Source organism: Mchenga conophoros, linkage group LG11 (genome assembly GCF_057382185.1).
Source record: "Mchenga conophoros isolate Kocher_MC1m ecotype Shallow Benthic linkage group LG11, M_conophoros_male_GT1.1, whole genome shotgun sequence".
NCBI lineage: Eukaryota > Metazoa > Chordata > Actinopteri > Cichliformes > Cichlidae > Mchenga > Mchenga conophoros.
In genome coordinates this window covers 38,304,083-38,323,649 of record NC_140536.1, presented here as the reverse complement: position 1 = coordinate 38,323,649, position 19,567 = coordinate 38,304,083, and the positions used below count along the sequence as shown (strand labels likewise).

General features: G+C 44.0%; 1 protein-coding gene across 1 annotated transcript in view; it reads right to left on the bottom strand.

Annotated features, from left to right (window-relative positions):
- The window catches only part of LOC146565031 (collagen alpha-6(VI) chain-like), a 46,417-nt gene that overhangs the window by 14,585 nt on the left and 12,265 nt on the right, over positions 1-19,567 (bottom strand). Inside the window, exons 7-23 of the mRNA XM_085292884.1 lie at positions 18,976-19,521; positions 18,133-18,705; positions 15,209-15,778; positions 13,976-14,334; positions 13,239-13,317; positions 12,378-12,520; positions 11,798-11,890; positions 11,136-11,189; positions 10,522-10,593; positions 9,035-9,061; positions 8,884-8,928; positions 7,960-8,013; positions 7,686-7,748; positions 6,299-6,364; positions 4,847-4,900; positions 4,653-4,688; positions 4,512-4,574 (exon numbers count right to left, since the gene is read on the bottom strand). Of these exons, the coding sequence (XP_085149010.1) occupies positions 4,512-4,574; positions 4,653-4,688; positions 4,847-4,900; positions 6,299-6,364; positions 7,686-7,748; positions 7,960-8,013; positions 8,884-8,928; positions 9,035-9,061; positions 10,522-10,593; positions 11,136-11,189; positions 11,798-11,890; positions 12,378-12,520; positions 13,239-13,317; positions 13,976-14,334; positions 15,209-15,778; positions 18,133-18,705; positions 18,976-19,521 (2,897 nt within the window). The remainder of the gene's footprint in view (positions 1-4,511; positions 4,575-4,652; positions 4,689-4,846; positions 4,901-6,298; positions 6,365-7,685; positions 7,749-7,959; positions 8,014-8,883; positions 8,929-9,034; positions 9,062-10,521; positions 10,594-11,135; positions 11,190-11,797; positions 11,891-12,377; positions 12,521-13,238; positions 13,318-13,975; positions 14,335-15,208; positions 15,779-18,132; positions 18,706-18,975; positions 19,522-19,567) is intronic.

Genomic DNA, 19,567 nt, shown 5'->3' with positions numbered 1-19,567 from the left:
ATGACTGATGGATAGTCTGCATAGCTGTACACTAGTAGTCATCTGTAGTGTACGCTGATAATAATATATATGTCACTACACTTTATTTGTATTGCTTCTAAAACAAAGAAGTGTTGAAAAATAATAACAAAATTAGGAAATTAAAAGAACAAGAAAAAACAAGGGCGCTAGGATGTCAATCCTGGAAAACATTCCATCAAACAATAATTACAGAGCTATGACAAACACAGCAAATCAGTGCAATCTGATCAGACAGCGTGTGGTTGTCTGCATGCGCCTGCCAGAATCCTTTCTACGGCCAAACTTCATGACGTCATGCATGAAGTACATCCTAGTACAGATGCCGGGAGTCTATGTATATATAACAGGATACTGGAGTCAATTCTCTATCATCTCACACGTCGATTTAATCAGTTTCTGTTTGATGGTTATTCAGCTGTGTGACAACCCGAAGGATGCGGCCTCCGAAGGATGCGGCCTCCGAAGGATGCGGCCTCCGAAGGATGCGGCCTAGGTTTTGGGACACAGCTTATGGAAAGACCAGATGTTTTTCAGTCACCAGGGCCTGAGGCTAAGTAATTCACCTGGAATAATTTTGTGTGTCCCTGACCAAATGGCGTGGAACACCTGCCTTAAGAATTTGGTTGGTGTCATTTAAGCACTGTGTGCCAGGAAGAGGGAGGAGCCAACGCAGGACTCAAAACTCAAAAGAATTAACTAAGGCAGGCAAAACACCAAATACAAAAAAACGTAACTCAGACGTGAAACTAGACAACTGAGAAAGTGAGGAACAAGCAACTAAGAGCAAGGAAAAGGGGGGACACTCGCAGCAATATGGGACGATGCAACAATGGGCAAAGGCAAACGGTGGAAACACACGGGGAATGGGGGAGAGATCAAACATAATGAGGTGGGAGGAAGGAAAACAGATGAATGAAACTCAGAGACAGAACTTATACGAGAGACGTGACAGACTAACCAGGGAGGGAACAAACTAAACCAACAGGAAGTACAAATGATTACACTTGGAAGAACGAGGAAACTAAACAATAGCAAAGAGAACATAAGAAACAGAAACACTGTGTTAGCGTGACAGCAGGACGGCGTCATTCACACATCGTCACAGCCGCTCTCGTCTTAAAGAGCGCAGGATTTCATATGTTGCTTTGAGAAAACAGTCATGGTGTGGATCAGTGCAGTCATGTTTTGGGGAAGTACGATCTGACGTTGGCCACATTTCAGCTCAACAGTGAGCTTATTTGTGTCTGTGTGATACCTCCTAATGCTTTAGCTCATCACATGAACGTACGGCGGCCTGAATGTGCAGACGGAGAATATCACTTTCTGTCGACGTGAACACTGCCCATGAGACTGTTATACAACATGTGTTCACAAATACACTCCACTAAATGAGAAACAGCTTTTCTTAAGTTGCTAACTTATACCAAGCAGAGCTGCAACTGCATCCTATCTGGCTTTGTGGTTTGACAGAGAAAAAAGAAATTCATGAATAGTTCCACTGAATTTCTCTGGAAGTCTGTCCATGGGCCAAATCCAGCACAAATCTGCCAAATCCAGCTGAGCGAAAGCCAAAGTGTAACCGGAGTGATGCAAAAACACAGACTAAACTGGCACCTCTCGAGTCCTGTGGGGATTTCTGCCTATTCAACTAAAACAAAACTTCTAAGGAATAATGTGTACAGTTACTGTCAATGATCCTTCAGGAATTTAATGCTAAATTCAACCAGATGCAGCCTGCGGGAGAACATTTACAGCTTACTGCCTCAGCTGTAAACTCTGTTAGCCTGGCTCTGAATCACGGCTCTTGAACAGTTGAGACTTCAATATTTGAAACAGCTTATTAGTTCCAACATATCGAGGGGTCTTACAACGCAGTGGAGATCCCTTTACAGGCCCAGCGACTTGAACATGATGCGTAGTGGTTACATACAGTTGTGGTCAGATGTTCATCACGGGCATGAATTTCAGGTCATTTTGGATTTTTAATGATTTCTTTAAACCTTTTCCAGTGTGCAACGATCGTAGAGAGTGTGCATTAGAGCAGGGCGATATGACCAAAAATATTTATCACCATATACATTTGAAAATTTGCAATAACGATATAACTGACGATATAATTGACACGAGACAAATTGAGATGAGAGATGAGATGAGATAGCCTTTATGTGTCAGTTGCAGGTCTTTTGCCCACAACCGAGATGACAGACCTTGCCGACCGTACCTACAATACACAAACCTCTCCTATCATTTCAATCCCAGCGGGCAGCCTTGTGGGGGTTTGAACAGCCGGTTCCGCTTTCTTTATTCTTCGATAAGTCAGGGCCAAGCCAGCTCCGATCAGCCAGAACCCTGTTATCATGGTTCCGAATAGGTCGATATCTTCAGCACTCAGGCTCACCCAAGCCCAGACTTCTCGTTGAGGAAGGGGTGTCAGTTGCATTTAGGGACCAGTTGATCAAATTCATAATTCCTTTTTGTTCCCTCTCTGTTCCAGGGAAAAGGAATACAGAAAAAAAAGAGACTAGACAAGGACACAAGCAGGGAAGATGAGGGAGAGGAGAAAAAGTGCGTCCGCCTCCTCTGAGAGCCAAAGAAGAACTCCTCAACTTTATTAGTGCAAAAAACAAAACAAAAAAAACCCCATCAATGTGTTTTCACTTAAACAAGCAGCTGTTTTTTATCTGCATTAAAGTTATATAAACATTTAACAGTGCAAACTGACAGTTTAACCAAAAGGCATTTCCAGTGGAAACTGGCCGACATATCCTCAGCATAACCATGTATAATATCCACAACACTTAAAAAGAGGTCATACACACACAATACGGTAACATTATGCTGAAGCACAGTACGTATCACTCTGCGAGGCTCCGCCTACGACAGCCGTAACGCTCCAACAATCCATCAAGCGGTGCGGCTTCGTAGCTCAGCAAAGTCGTACTGAAACATTTGACAGATTTTCGAGCGCCGTGCACATAAAATCGTTTTGAGGTCAGTAAACACAACCAGAGTTCATACATAAGGCACACGGGGTTATAAGGGGCTCTGTCGACTTTCAGACAAATCAAAGGATTGATTTTAAGTGCGCCGTATTTTCCAAACAACGCGGTAATAACGACGGCCCGCTAGCATGCGCTACCAAAAATAGTGCTTTGTTGTGTATCTGACGGACGAAAGCTAAACCAGTTCCACACCACTGAAGCTGCAGCGTTTTTACAAACCAGTTCTGGTTCATTGTTTCATTCAACGATCTGCTTTCACTCTTCTCATTCTGCGTCGCCGCCATGTGCGTATGTAAACAAAGGCACAGCCCATGCGCGTTTTACCCATATTCTATCGCCATGTTTCATTTTCTTATCGTTGCCCAACATTACACCGGTGTTACCGTGGATGGTATGATATGGCCCAGCACTAGCGTGCACCAAATGGATTTTCTCTAATCCACACTGTCACGGACCCGGCTCTGGAGGACTCGGGGGTCCGTGACCAGTTTTGACTGTTGTTATTGTTGTTAGTATTATTAGTATTTGGTGATGTGTGCTTTCTCCACAATGCTGTGTTAGTCTGTGTCCCACTCGTATGTATAGGCAGGGTGTGGGTGTATACGTGTGTATGTCTGCGGGTGTGGCTGGAGGATGGAGCACAGCCACCTGCAGGCCTGATAGGTGTGGCCCTGCGAAGGACTGGCCACACCTGAAGTTCCTGCCACACCTGTTGGTGATCAGGGCTCGTCGGGGGAGCTACTTAGGAGAGTGTTGGAGCTCCCACCGGCGCGGGATCATTGAGTTATCGTACCAAGTTAGTGTGTCAGCATATGTCTGTGTTGTTCGTATATGCCCGCCGAGGGTTAGTGTTGACGGCTGCCTCTATGGTTTCCCTGCAGGAGGAAGAGTGGTCCAGAAAGGCAGCACGCACGGGGTGTGCGGAAACACAACAGCGGGGAGCATGAGCACGAGCACAGACGTCGGAGGGAAGCACGCACACGGGGTTCAAGGGAGCAACGGGGAGTTATTGTGTTTACAGTTTTTCACTGTGAATAAAGAGCACTGTTTGCATCGCAGAGTCTGCGTTTTGGGTCCTCCTTTCCCCACATCCCCACGGTCTGCCAGCCAGACCGTGACACACACAGGCTCAAATATAAATAAACATACTAATTTTTGGCTAAATGTCTCAAAGTTCTTCACAGACGCTCTTGGTAGCTGTCGATAAGCTTCTGGCATAATTCTGGCTGCATGTTTCATCACTCTTTTTATCAGAACTGAGGACTTGACCAGAGGGTGTTCCCACTCTGAATGACCGTCAGCGTTCCCACAACATTCATAGTAAGAGCAGCGATGCGAGAGGAAGGCTGAGTGCGGGGAGGAGGGGTTAAACTACAGCAGAGGCAGTCGCGTCTTTTCTGAGTTAAATATGTTCGGTCTCACAATTAAGGTCAACCTGCCGTGCGTCCAATCACAAAGCAGACCGTCACGACAGAACCGGACTCTCACCTGTGGCCCAGCAGCACCTGGGATACCGGGAGGGCCTCGATTTCCTTTCTCACCAGGTGACCCCTGCAAACAGAGTCAGACGTCTGTGTACAGTCACAGATATACGGTATAATCCTGATGCTGCTTCATATCGTCTTCTACCTTCTCACCACTGGGACCTCTTCTTCCATTACGACCCTGCACAAGAAAAAAATGTCACCATCATCATGCTGAAGTCTTTCTGCAGCACAGAGCAGCACCTTCCTACCCGAGTCTCTGTGTGAGGATCACTGCTCTTCATGAAAACAGCTTCTCTTAGAGAGAAACAGAAGAACGATTTTTCTGAGAAATCTCACCGGGTTTCCATCTAGTCCACTGTCACCCCCGTACCCGTCTGGACCAGGACCACCCTGTGGATTAAAAAACATTCTGATAACTGCATCCAGCCATCTGTCCTTCTGCCCGTCCATCCACAGAATTATATACTTTGGTCAAAATATTATAATTATATATTGTGACCATTTGGCCTGGCTTTCCTCAGACCGTACACCAGAGAAGGTCAGGGCTGCATGGTGTCAGTCACTGGTTGGTAATTTCAACATTTTGGTCTTTGTATCCTGAGTGAGCTACTCAGGACCAGCTCATATAGTCTTCACTCATTTGTGATGTACATCAGGTGGGCTTATTGATTTAAAAGTAAAATTAATCACATTTTATTCAGAAACACTTTAAATTAGCAACTGGAACCATAAATCCACCAAAGAGTGTTCAGCGCTCCTTTTGTCATAGACTTCTATCCAATCAGACCAGAGGACTCGCCCCCTGCCGACCAGGTTAGGATGCTTCTGTATTGGCTTCACATTCATGTTCAATCACTGGCCACATATCTGATCAGCCAATCACGTGGCACCAAATGAATGCATATAGGTGTATATGTGGCATGGTTGTTGGTACAGGACGGGTTGGTCTGACTATTCTGCTGATCTGTTGGGACTTTGCACACAATTATTTACAGAGGAAGCTCTGAAAAGACAACATGCAGTGTCAACAGCAGATCTCTGAGAGAAACGACCTCACTGATGTCAGAGGTCAGAGGAAACGTCTCTAAATCCACAACACATTAAACTTGAAGCAGATGTGTACTGCAGCAGAAGACCACACCACGCACTCCTGTCAGCTAAGAACAGAACTGACTGTCTGATCCAATGGCATCCTCTCTTCTGAAAAGAAAGTGACAGGGTGTCACACGCTCGCCCCGCGTCCTCCAGCTCCCTTCCACAGTCCGAAGGCATGCTCGTTAGGTTAACTTGTGATTCTGAAGGTGTGAGTATGAGTGTGAATGACTGTGTGTCTCTCTGGGACAGACTGGAAACCTATCCTCGGTGAACAACAGGCTCTGCATCCCCTGAAACCCAACAAATACTTTAGTATCAAAAACGCACAGTTCCTCTGATGCCCAGAAGAGGCAGCAGTGAGTCAGTCTCCATAGACACTCGTGTTGGCTGTAGATCAGGAGGTAGATCAGGTCATCTACTAACTGGAGGTTTGGGCAACATACTAACCCGAGCTGCTCCCTGATGCATCGTCAGAGGGTGAATGTTAGAGAGTGAAAAAGTGCTTGTGTGAATGAGGCATGTTGTACGAAGTGCTCTGAGCATTCAAGTGCTAATTTAGAGGCAGTCCATATTAAAAACGTTTGCAGCCTGATAAGAAAATCAGCTTTAGTCTCTGTAGATAATTTACGGTAAACTAGTGGCATCATGGCGGCTAACGTTCAGCTTTTACATAAAGATGTGGACGTGTCTTACTGGTCTCCCTGGGCTGCCGGGGTCTCCTTTGGGTCCTGGTCTGTTGTTGTCGACACCCGGGGTGCCCTGTCAGACAAAAACAGTGTTCGGTTCTTGAAGTGGAGCTTCCAGCTGTTTCCCAGCTGCGATCAGCTGTCGGGTTTTCCGACAGAAGAAAGAGCCGATATTACAGTTTTAACTAGGGCTGTGCGATATGACCACAATCTCATATCCCGATATCTGACGTTTATCGTCCGATAACGATATAAATCACAAAAATGTAACATTTATGTAAATTCTGTGAATCTCGGGCAGCTCGACTTGCGTGAAGTGTTTCCAGCTGCGCGTCGAGTGTTTTAACCGATGCATGAAACGACACGTTTTAGACATAAGTTGTAACGGCCGCCGTTTTCTTTGTGAGTATTTATTACACGGCGTGCTGCGGGGAAAAGCCTGTTCTAACGTTGGAGTCTAAGCTTTATTTTTTAGCACCTGGCGGCTCTTTTTTGCTTCTCATCTGTAAATAATCTGCTCTTTCACGTGATTCAGTTTATTTTGAAAGGTCTCAACAGGATCTTGAGCTTTATTGTGAAAGGTTTATGTGGAACATAAACAAGCGGACACGCGATGCTGTTACTGTCGTTGTTGCAAACGACAACGCATAAAAACAGGCGCTTGTGCGTCCGTAGTGTGGTGATATTACATATAAGAGTAAGACAGAACTTTAAGAAATGAATATAGTCACTACAGTGATCAAAACCATGAAAAAATGTTGCCGTAAACACTTTATTTTGCGACACCACGAAACAAACGATAGCGTAAAATGAAAGAACGTTTTTATATCGTCATCGATATATATGGTTATATCGAACAGCCCTAGTTTTAACTGACATTAGTGACATTTAAACGTTTAAACACACAAAAACATCCTGAGAAAACATCGACATGCAGAGTTCTGTGATGGGTTTTTATGGCAGCACGACGTTTGTGGATTATTGTTGTAAATAAAGTGTTTTATGAGTGAATGTAGTGTGTGATCACACCAGGCTGGAAAAGCTCTCGATAAATCCCAGCTTATTTGTATTTGTTAGACAGATCAGACGGGCACAGACAAACTACACGATCAAATATCTTCACCATAATCTTTGTATCATAAAAATATGTGCAGAAACTAAAGAGTCATTATTTCAGGACATTGTTCATATTCAGGCTGTTGAAACAGGTTTTCTTTGTAAAAACAAAAAACCTGAAATATGAAAGGTTTATTTTGCTTTAGCAGTCTGATTGACCTGAACTTGACCTGCCTCCTCCTCTTCCTCGTCCCCCTCCTGCTCCCACATATTAAATAATTAGGAAAAAAAGTCCATGTGACTGCCGACCTTTCTGAAATGAAAGCACCGAAACTCACCGGGTCTCCTCTCAGTCCCTTCTGTCCTTTCAGCCCCTCCTCGCCTCCTGTCCCCGGGATGCCCTAAAGATGATATTTCAGCCTGTCAATCAACCTACCCAGAGGTCAGAGGTCAACAGCTCACAGCTTCATTTTTACGAGCTGAAGTCAAAACACATTTAAAAAAACGAAAACAGAAACAATAACAGTAAAATGGATCAATCGTTTCATTAGGTAACAACGATCAGAGCTGATGCAGCACGAAGCAAAGAAACTTTGAGTGGTTTTTGTTTACTGGGTTTCCCGGAGGTCCTCGTTCTGCTTTCAGTCCACCGAGTCCCGTCTCTCCCTGCAAACAAAACCAGAAGAACGCGTCATCTCTTCTTCTTCCACAGTCACGTGACATAAACCATCATACTCTCCTACCATGATTTGTAAATCACTAGGATAATACAGCATGTGTAAATGTTAATATAAAGAATAATTTTCATATGTAATAATTCATTTATCTAATTTAAATTTATATGTATAATTTAATCCACAGTTGCATTCAAATGATTATATTGAACAGCAGGAGCCAGGTGATGATAAATTCACTGCTCATCAGCAGGTGTCAGCATGTCTGTCACAGCTGTGTTCAGGTGTGTGTTAACACAGCACAAGGAACAAAGGCCTCAGTCAGCAGTGGGACATTGTCCTCAGCCCAGATGTTTGTCAGGCTACATTCTGTTTCACAAAGAGGAGAAAAATCATTACAATATTAGCCTCAGCTAATGTTAGCAGCTAACATTAGCTGATGTTAGCCATTAGCTACATTAGCTAACATTAGCTAATGTTAGCTGATGTTAGTCATTAGCTACATTAGCTAACATTAGCTGAGGCTAATGTTAGCCACTCCAGGGCCTCCTTGACTCAAACCAGTGTGTCCACTGGCCTGCAGGTGCCCGACACAGAGTAACGGAGTGCGCGCTGTGCCAGGATTTATACATCAGGGAAACCAAACCCCCCTCTGGCTTCAACACAGAAGAGCCACCTCATCAGCCCCCCCCCGCAGCTCCCGGGAAGCTGAAGACAGCTTCAACCGTTTGTGTGTTGAAAAATAGTAATTTTCTTGTTTTAACAATAGAAATAATTATTAGTTAGATTACTAGTTAGTGAAAAAGTAACAGTGTTAGCAACGCGTCAGTGATCAGAAGGCCTCAGTCACAGATGTTCATACCTGCTCTCCATCGATGCCGTTCAGTCCATCCTCCCCGTCGTCCCCCTGCAGCGTTGGAGCAGAATCAGCTGTTACGTCTCACTGCTCAATCTATGATAAACTGTCACTTCTCCAGTAAATGCAGCAGTGTCAGCAGACCTCAGTCACTCACCTTGTTGCCCGAGAGGCCTCGGTAGCCCTGCAGATACAAACAGCAGATTTAATGGTTAAAGCGCTCATGTTTGACTTTTTCAGCCCGGCTTCACAGGAATCTTTCAGTTATTTGGATTCGATTAAACGTCTGATATATTTAATATTTGTGTGATATATTTATAACAAACTATAAACAAACTTGTCAGGCTGAAGGACATCACGTCTGACACTGTGGTCAGCAGCACAGGAGCACCACAGGGAACTGTGCTGTCCCCTCTTCTCTTCACCCTGTACACCTCTGACTTCTGCTACAACTCTGAATTATGCCACATTCAGAAGTTTGCAGATGACACAGCCATCATGGGGTGTATCTGGGATGATCAGGAAGAGGAGTACAGAAGTCTGGTGAGGAACTTTGTCGCATGGAGTCACACAAACCACCTGCAACTCAACACCTCAAAGACTAAGGAACTGGTTGTGGACTTCGGGAGGTCCAGAGAAGGTCCACTGCCGGTTCAGATAGAGGGGGAGGAGGTGGAGGTGGTCAACAAGTACAAGTACCTCGGGCTGTGGGTGGACAACAAACTGGACTGGTCATGCAACACAGAGCACCTGTATAAAAAAGCCCAAAGCCGACTGTACTTCCTCAGGAGGCTGAGGTCTTTTAACATCTGCAGGAAGCTCCTGAGGATGTTTTACCAGTCGGTGGTTGCTGGAGTACTTTTCTATGCTGTGGTGTGCTGGGGGAGCAGCACAGCAAAGAAGGACTCATCCAGGCTGGAGAAACTGATCAGGAGGGCTAGCTCTGTGGTCGGCATGAAGCTGGACACTCTGGTGACAGTGGCAGAGAAAAGGACACTAAAGAAACTGATGGACATTATGAACAATGCTGGGCATCCTCTGCACACGGCCATAAACAACCAGAAGAGTCTGTTCAGTGACAGGTTGCTTCTCCCCAAGACAAGAACTAACAGACTTAAAAACTCCTTTGTCCCACACACCATCAGACTGTTTAACTCCTCTCTGGAGGGGAGAGGGAGGGGAAACAGGAGGACAAAGGAGGGGGGAACAACTAAGCTGTAGTGCCTCTGCACCTCACTGTGCAATACCTTTGTTAATAGTCAACGGTGCAATAGACTCCATACTTGAAATGTGCAATTCACTTGTATTTTTATTTTTATTTTATTCCTATTTATTCTATTTATCCCCTTTGTATATTTTATCTATACATGTCATTGTATTTACTTCTGTCGGTGCTGTGCTTTTTTGGAAACCGAATTTCCCAGAGGAACCCACCCGAGGGATTAATAAAGTTTTATCTTATCTTATCTCTTGTTTTTCATGATAAGAACAAAAGTTAATGCTAAAAATCAGTCGTCACACAGTCTGACATGAAAAACATCTCCATGAACTCGTCTGTTCGACTGCAGCGTCATTTTCTCCACGTGATGGAGTAATGATCAGACTTCAGCAGTGCTCCTCTCAGAGGTATGACACATCGCGTACCTTCTGTCCTCTGCTTCCAGGACAGCCCCGGATCCCCTGAAGTCCAGGAAGCCCAGGAGGACCGCGCTCGCCCTGCAACACAAAAGCAAAGTCAGCGCACCTGGTTCGAGCTCTCAGTCTGCTTCGTCCTGTAGGTCCATCTTTCAGTTATCAGGTTATATGAATATTATCTCAATAATACATTTGCATTTAAGTAAAATGTAATTGCCAACTGCTTTTAGGTAGCCCCCATAAACAGGAGCAAGCAGCTGGCAATTGTAGGAAAAAAGAACTTTAACAAGAATTTTAAACTTTAACAAGAAGAACACAAACTACAAACTAGAAAATTCAAAATAAATAATTAAAAGCAAAAATTTTTAATGGAAATGAATTCAGGTTTGAAGTTTTTTAATCAGGTTCAAGATCCTTTATTTGTCACATGCATAGTTACACGCAGTGAAACGTGTGCTGACGCGCTGCTCGACTGTGCAAAAGCAGAGAACATTATGTACAAATAACTGAATAAAATAAAACAATCTGGAAATTTTTACATTGAAAATCTGAAAATGTAGATTGTGCGAGTGTCTCATTTACAGCGGAAAGAGCTCGTGGTGGGATGAAGAAGAAGCACTTACACTGACTCCTTCTTCTCCCGGGAAACCCGGATGACCCCGCTCTCCCTCCTCACCCTGTTTATAAAGCAAACAGAACCATCAGAAAGAAAGCAAAGGGCTGGAAAAGCCTTCAGGACACATTTCACAACTAATTAGATTAAGTGGCAGCTGGTCAGTAACGTGATATATTAAAATGATATTTTAGTTATTAGAGTTTATGATATTTGGACAATCGTGTCATGGACACCAGAGCAGCTCCGGCTGCCGTCCACATGAACAGGTTAAAGCTCCATCGTGCAGAGAGGAGCTCGTTTAAAATGGACTGAGGCACAGTGGAAACTGATCTCAGGTCAGACCCATCCATGTGTGGATGGGTCTGTGGGAGAGGGAGCATCCGCCCTGTGGAGCTGGCAGCTGGCACATCTGGACAGGCTCCGTCAGTGCTGAAAGCTATACACAGGTATCAGAGCAGCAGCTGCTCCGTGCAGACGTGTTTTTCATGTTTGAGTGGGATGATGCTAAAGCGCAGAATGCATCTGTTGCATCAGCACGCCTGCAGTCCAGACCTCTGGCCTGCTGCTCAGTTTCATGCAATGATGAATTTTTGCAGTTGAAACGTGAGATATGTTCTCTGTGTTCTATAGTGAAACATTCCTGGTGTAAAGTTGGGGTTTCACACTCACCTTTGCCCCTCGTGGGCCTGGAAGACCACGGGGGCCTTTGTCTCCCCAACATTTGCACATCACTCCGCAGCATTCCCGGGCTGTCACGGTGCTCTGCAGTCAGACGAGGGGGCGAAGGACATACATGAACAATGCACGATCTTTGTGAAGATCTTTAAGAGGCAAACGTCGGTTACTGAACGTTTTGTCTTCAGAGAATCAGGACTCATCAAAATATTACTCGCTATAAACTTTAAGAGGAACGATTATGTCAGCAGGAAAAATGGAAACAGGGAACTGGTCCAATCACAATCCTCCCGTCAGCCGCCTCCTGAATGGCTGATGGGATTATTGTCCCTTTGATTTCTTTGTTGCTTACGTGACTTTTCTTTCAACCTACCCGCATGTTTTGCACTTGGGTCCTCTTATCTCACCTCATGACTCCTTTACTGGTTATTCTGAATAAAATTCACTCACATTTTTTACATTATATGAATAACATGAACGTGGCTCCTTTTTACTCAGACTAAAGATTAAAACTTGCTTTATTTGTCATTTAGAAAAGGTAGAAACGCACTCATGAGCAATGGGACTGACTTACAATCTGTTGGAATATGGTGCTGCCGATGCTCGGCATGCTGATTATGAGCTGATCGGTGTACCCGAATCCGCGGCCAAACTCCACCTTCTGTAGCTGAATGTGGTCAGTGCCCCTGAGAGCCACGGCCAGCAGGGCGCTGACTCCTGCAGACAGGACAACAGACTGGAACGGCGTGGCTTCACAAACACAGTGCACGTACATTTCCACTGGATCTGAATCAAGCAAACTGATTAGGTCTAGAAATATTTAGTAACTTCTCCTCGTAGATTAGATGGATCCAGTCTGATGGTGATCCAAGTGCTTCTTACCCCTCAGCTGTAAAAGGCATTGATGTGAACGCTACAGCTCGAGCTTCAAATTGATATCATAGCTGCTTCTATTAAAATCTTTGCTTAGTTTGAATCTCAGTGACCTCAGAGCCACAGCAAGTCTGATGAAGATCTTGCGGATGTAATAACTTGAGAACAAGACGACGTAGGAAATTGATATCTTAGGTGTGTCTCCTCAGAGGCCGAGGGGTTGCACTAGTATTATATTCAGTTCTTTCAGCTCTCTGTCATTCTACACAAACCACTTTTTCCTGGTTGTTTAGGAAAGTTCTTGTGCTTCCGCTTGTTCTGCTCCACGGGACTTCCTCGTAGCCCAGAATTAAAATTAAAGCATGCGTTTTTATGTTTTAGGACACACATGGGACACTAGCCCATACATCTAATGTAATAACTGAAGAATTTGTGTGCTAACATCAGATCAAAGTGCATGGGGATGTCAATAAAGATGAGCAATGAAAAGTAAAGATGACACAATGAGAAAACCAGAAGCAAAGTTGGGAATGAAGTGATCTTAGTAAATGCATGTTTTTACCAGACTCTCGCAGCAGCTTTGATTCCCGCTGTAGGCTCATGACGTTTTCATTGAGTCCATCAGAGAAGATCATCAAGACCTAAACGACAGAGTAAACCACGTCCGACAGTTTAATGTGGATGATGCCTCATGAAGTGGTAATGTTCAGGGCTGAACGATGAAGTCATAGCAGAAGCGCTAAACACTGCAGCTCCTCTAATGTCCACTAGAGGCTCCAGCAGTGAGTCAGTCCCCATATACTCCCGTGTTATAAACAAAGCTCTTTACCATTAGCAGTCTTCATGCTGGGTAACAGTAATTAATGTAATTGAATGTAGTGTCCAGTATTTGGCTACCCAACAGCCACGGCTGCAGTTTATGTGCTAAATTTTAACAAGATGAAAAATAGCACCGTTGCATGTTAACAACACAGGATATCAATTCAGTTACTCGGATAATTTCATGGTGAAAATGAGAACTGAAGGATTCTGAAAGGTCTAAACTAGTGCTGCCAGCGTTAATCTCCTTAAAATGACTTTAACGCCATAACCACATTAAAGCGGCAAATCTCTGTTAGCGAGTTAGCGCGGATTGAGTGGGGCTGCACGGCATCAACACGTTAGAGCGGTTAGCTCATTAACGCGTTAGTGAGCTAGCGCCGTGCGTGGGGCTGCACGGCGCTAGCTCACTAACGGTTATGGCGTTAACATCATTTTAACGAGATTAACGCTGACAGCACTCATCTAAACATGTCTCACCTTGACAGTAGCCTTGGATTTGGTTTTGAACTTCTCCTTGTAGAAATTCAGCAGCTCAGAGTTAAAGTAGGTCGGCTGGGACAACTTCCAGCTCAAGACTTTCTTCAACTCGTCTTCACTGAAGTCTGCAAAATTTGTATCATACAAGGCCCTGCCATCACTGTCTACCAAATGGAAGGCGATTTGGGTCTTGACCGGGGACTGGGGGACGCCAGTGCAGCACAAGTTTTCTTCTGTTGAAATATGTGAAATATGATGGACAATCTCTTCCAGGTGTTGGATGTAGTCACTGATCAGCATGTTGTTGGATCCACTCGTGTCAGTAATGTCGAATCCTATTGCAACGTCGATGGTACAATCTGAACATGGGAAGAAAAGCAGGGAAAGGATATTTGTCTTTGACCATCTCCTGGTTTCATCTTCATGTTTCCCTCTCACCACATATCCAAACCCACATCATGACCAGCAGCTTTACAGCTGTGGCTCCAGCAAACATCAGCTGATACTAGAAATTAATATTAAATAAATTCTAACAACAGCTGATCAAGCTTGAACGTGCTGCTGTTGTTTAGCGCGACATCCACTGGTTTCCTGTTTCTGGTGCAAAGTGGGCGATAAACAAAGGAGAGAGCCGATCAGCTGATCATTGATCAGTTTCATGATTGAAGTAGAAACAGGAGAGAGAGAGGGGAGAGAATGAGAGAAGAAGAGGCAGCTGTGCAGCAAAGACAGAATAACTCCAGCTTTGTGTCTTTTTCATTGTAGCTGAAGTCCGGGACAAATCGCTTCCTTTTCACCTCAGTACCATTTTCTTCTCTTTGTCTACGATAAGATTGCTTTCAGAGTCGTTGCCCAAGCAAGGGGGAGGGTGCATCAACCTTCTTGGCTATAATTGGTCCAGCCCAGAGTCAATCATGACCAATAGGCTACCACCTTTCACTCTATACACCGTTACAAACAAAAATGGCCCATAAAAACGAAAAATCACCATCGGGCAGTTGCCCGGTATGCCCGATGGCCAGTCCAGCTGTGGATACTTGTCCCCTGAACTGTGTGGTGTGAAAGCAGTTGCTGTTATAAATGGTGCCCCACATTACGTCACCATTTAAAATATGGAAATTGGATCTTCTGACTGTCTTGGTTTAGTCTCTCTTTTAAAGGATTCACTCAAAGATTTTCTGTTCGCCTAATTATGAAATTACTAGTCATGTACATCTCTTTTTTCCAACTTACCAATTTTGGGCTCGTCGTCAGGCTCAGTGTCACAGATTTCATCAATGATCTTTTTCTTGATATTTGCCAAGCTGTCGAAGTTCTCGACATCAAAGACCTTCTCTGGTGTGCCAGTGATCTGCAGGAGCTGTAGGTAAAAGACATCTCCAACAGCAATGGCGAATACTGTAACCCCCATTTTCCTGAGCGCTTCTGCGGCATCCTCCACGTCATCATGAGAGTTACCATCTGTGATCAACACCAGGTTCTTGGGAACACCTGTGCGGCCTCCATTTGATTCACGAAAGTAGTCCCTAATGTGATCCAAGGCTTTTCCAAGATTAGTGTTTCCACCGTTATAGTTCATGTTAAGGATATGCTCAATCAGCTTCGTCTTGTCGTTGTACGTGTTAAGGTAAAACTCATGTTTAGGATTATCACTGAACTGTGCAAGTCCGACATGTGCAAACTCTTTTCTGACATTAAAGCTGTCCACCACACTTGCTGTGAAGTCTAACATAATTGTGTGCTGGCTTTGGTTGATGCTGCTCGAGTAATCGAGTAGGAAGACCAAGTCTGTCTGGTTGCAAACTGCCAAAGAAAAAGCAAGAAAGAGACATTTGATGCCATTAATACACAACTGTGCTGTGAATTTAACACTGTGGCATCGTCAGGCTTCCATCAATCAGCCAACCAACAACCTGATGCCATCTTTGGTTAGACTTTTGTATCTATTGTGACACCGGAAGAAGGGTTGACCAAAAAATTAGACATTAATGAAAAACTTGGGAAACATTAAACATACATATATTATATAATTATTATAATATATTAATCAGAATCAGAATACTTTGATTCCTAGTGGAAATTATTTTATATCATATAATATAATATAAATGTCCCACGTGTGGGACTCATAAAGGTTATCTTATCTTAATATAATATAATATAATATAATATAATATAATATAATATAATATAATATAATATTATAATTGTCACAGTTTGCCAAGGCAAACTGCGTGGAGTGGATCCAGGTGCAGACATTCTCAAACTCAAACTTAACTGATGATGAACCATTTATTAAAGCAGACAGAACAGTACAAAATAAAAGGGCGAAAACAACACAAACTAAGCAATAACCTAAACTGGGTAAACTCAAAAGGAAACACGAACTATGAAAAACCCTGGCAAATAGAAATACACACAGGAGGCTAAGAAGAAGTGGGAACACACGGGGAACAGCTGACACACATGAACACAACGACATAACGACATGGAAGAGTAAAACTGAACACGATGAACACAGGAACACAAGACCTCTTCAAAATAAAACAGGAAACATAAGACGCAGACATGACAACCTGAACTTGACAAAGTAAGACAGACATGAAACACATGAAGGGCAAGGGAGACTTAGCAGGGGAGTAAGACACAAGGGGAATCTAATAACAAAGAAGTATAACAACCTAGGCATGAAAAAAAATGAACGTAGAAAACCTGAAGGGCTTAAACTAAAACTCAAAACGCTGGGTCAAAAGACCCTGTGGAGGACCACAAGAGCCACGCGCGTCGAAATAAAGATTTCTGTGCTTCAATAATGAATTGTAGAATAAATTCTGCATTTGTAAATTCATTTTGGAATTCCAATTTAATAAACTGCATTTCAAAATCCATTTCCCTTTCCTGTTCGCTCCGGGATTAGCTGCTGGATTAGCTGCTGGATTAACAACTTCATTTTAAAAATCGTGCGGCTATTCAAATTAGCCACACCGTGGGATGTAAGGAGCTCTCTGATTGGTTGGACAGACCTCTCTGTATGCTCTGTGATTATAAAGGCCTTAAATTCTGTGATATATACTGTCAATGATTTTCACAGAGGTCCTAAAGTACTTAAATCTCTGCTGATAGTCTGGTTGTTTATATTTTCACATGTTTTTGTGTCTGTAGTGCTCTCCGCTCCCATGTCTCAGCACCCCTCGTGCTGGCTGCTGTCTGGCGCTCCACACTTCTCCTGGGGACACAATAGACGCAGCTGTCAGGACACATATAACCGCGGGCATACACACTAACTCAGTTCAACTGGATGACTAACATGGAGTCTCATGGAATGATCCCGCGTCGGTGGGAGCTCCAAGACTCTCCTAAGTAGCTCCCCCGACGAGCCCTGATCAGCGGCAGGTGTGTAGCTTCGGGTGTGGCCAGTCCCCTAGCCGGGCAACACCCACCAGGCCTGAAGGCGCCTGTAAACCAGTGTACATACACACCTGCACCCATATACACACACACACTCACATCTACAAGCATGGAGAAGAGCAGCAGCAACACCAAAAATACATGGTGGTGGTCAGAGGGCCCGGTGGCGCCTGTGTCTAGCAGCCTCGCCTCTGTCAGTGCGCCCCAGGGTGGCTGTGGCTACAATGTAGCTGCCATCACCAGTGTGCGAATGTGTGTGTGAATGGGTGGATGACTGGATATGTAAAGCGCTTTGGGGTCCTTAGGGATGAGTAAAGCGCTATATAAATACAGGCCATTTACCATTACCGAATGACTGAATGTAGTGTAAAGCGCTTTGGGGTCCTATGGACTAGAAAAGCGCTATACAAATGCAGGCCATTTACCATTTACCAAAAATACATATAATATCACCAGTCCATGACTGCTCAGGGATCCTGGGTCGCTCAGACCCAGGGCCCTGACAGTAGGGCTGTTTGATGACGTTTCGGACTCCACAAATGCAAAATTTATTCTACAATTCATTATTTAAGCACAGAAATCTTTATTTCGATGCTCGTGGCTCTTGTGGTCCTCCATAAGACCCAGGATCGTGACAATAATATAATATAATATATAAAGCAGCTTGAGGTAATTGCTATATAAATAAAACTGAACTGACTCAAAGACAACTAAAGGGAGCATAATAATTCCCTTTGGGACACTCTTACCTCGCTTAGTGGAATTGCAGAACACAGAAGAAATGTTCTGGTACAGAGTTTCCAAATCCTTAAAATTATCGACAAAGAAAACTTTGGATGTGTCACCACCAGCCATGGTCTCCAGCTGGTCCCTGCTTGCGTCCTGCACTCCGATACTGATGACTGTGATCCCATTTTGTCGCAGAGCATCAGATTCTGCTTTCAGTCTGTCAGAGTCTTGAGCTTCTCCATCTGTGATCACCATGAGAATCTGAGGCATTTCTTTCCGACCACCATGTTCAGCGTTGAAGTACGGCAGCGAGTATGCCAAAGCAGCACCTGTGTGGGTGCCTCCGCCTGGTTGTACCAGCTGCTGCAGAGCTTCAAGGACTTTTCCTTTGGAGTAAATTTCATTTAGAGTAAAGCTGGATTTGGGTGTGTCAGAGTAGAGAATGACTCCAAAACGAGTCAGATCTTTACCAACTGTGGTCTGGTTCACAACTGAAGCCATAAAGGTGTGCATACTTTTGAACTGTTCCTTCTTTATGCTTTCAGAACCATCAACCAGAAAAATAATATCAGCCTTTACTGTCTTTTTACAATCTGGATGAAGGAAAAAGAGAGGAGGTTAGCAAAAACAGAACTTTTTGTTGTCACAATAAAAACTAAAATAGCAAAACAAACATTTTAAAAGTCATTTTTATTTTACCAAATCAATCATTAACCATTTGTGCTGAGGTATTAATGGGTTTAATATTTTAAAAACTTTTTGAGTTAATTGACTGAATGATTTAGCACCTCCACAGACTCCACCTTTGGTTGTACCTTTTAGACAGTCACACATCACAGATGGTTTTAAACAGCCTCTCTTACCTTCCTCACAGAACTTCAAGGCCAGCTTGGTCTCTAGTTCCTTCAATGCATCAAAGGTATTCTCAATGAAGACCCTCTGCGATGAGCCACTGATCTCCGACAGTTCCTGCTTGTTAGCCTTATCCACTCCAATGGCATAGATCACCACTCCTTTGGCCCTCAGAGCATGAGCTGGTTCTCTGACGCTATCATGGGATTCACCGTCTGTTAGAACGACCAACCACTGCTTCAGCCAAGGCCGCCCTCCTCTGGCTGCATCAAAATACTGTGAGACTTCTGTGATGGCCCTGCCAGTGCGAGTGCCTTCTTTCATCTGCTCCATAACATCGATGGTGTTTAGCATTCCTTCCAGGTTGTAGTGTGTGGTGAGGTCGAACTCCAGGCGTCTGTTGCTGCTGTACTGCAATAAACCAACATGCACCTTATCCTGTCCAATGTTGGACTTGCTAATGACAGATTTCGTGAAATTTTTCATCTTTTGGAAGTTTTCCGCAGAGATACTCTCAGAACTGTCAGTTAAGAAAAATATGTCGCTTGGTATACAAGCTGTGGATGAAAAACAAATAGAGGTTAGTGTGGTTTTCTCTTTTTA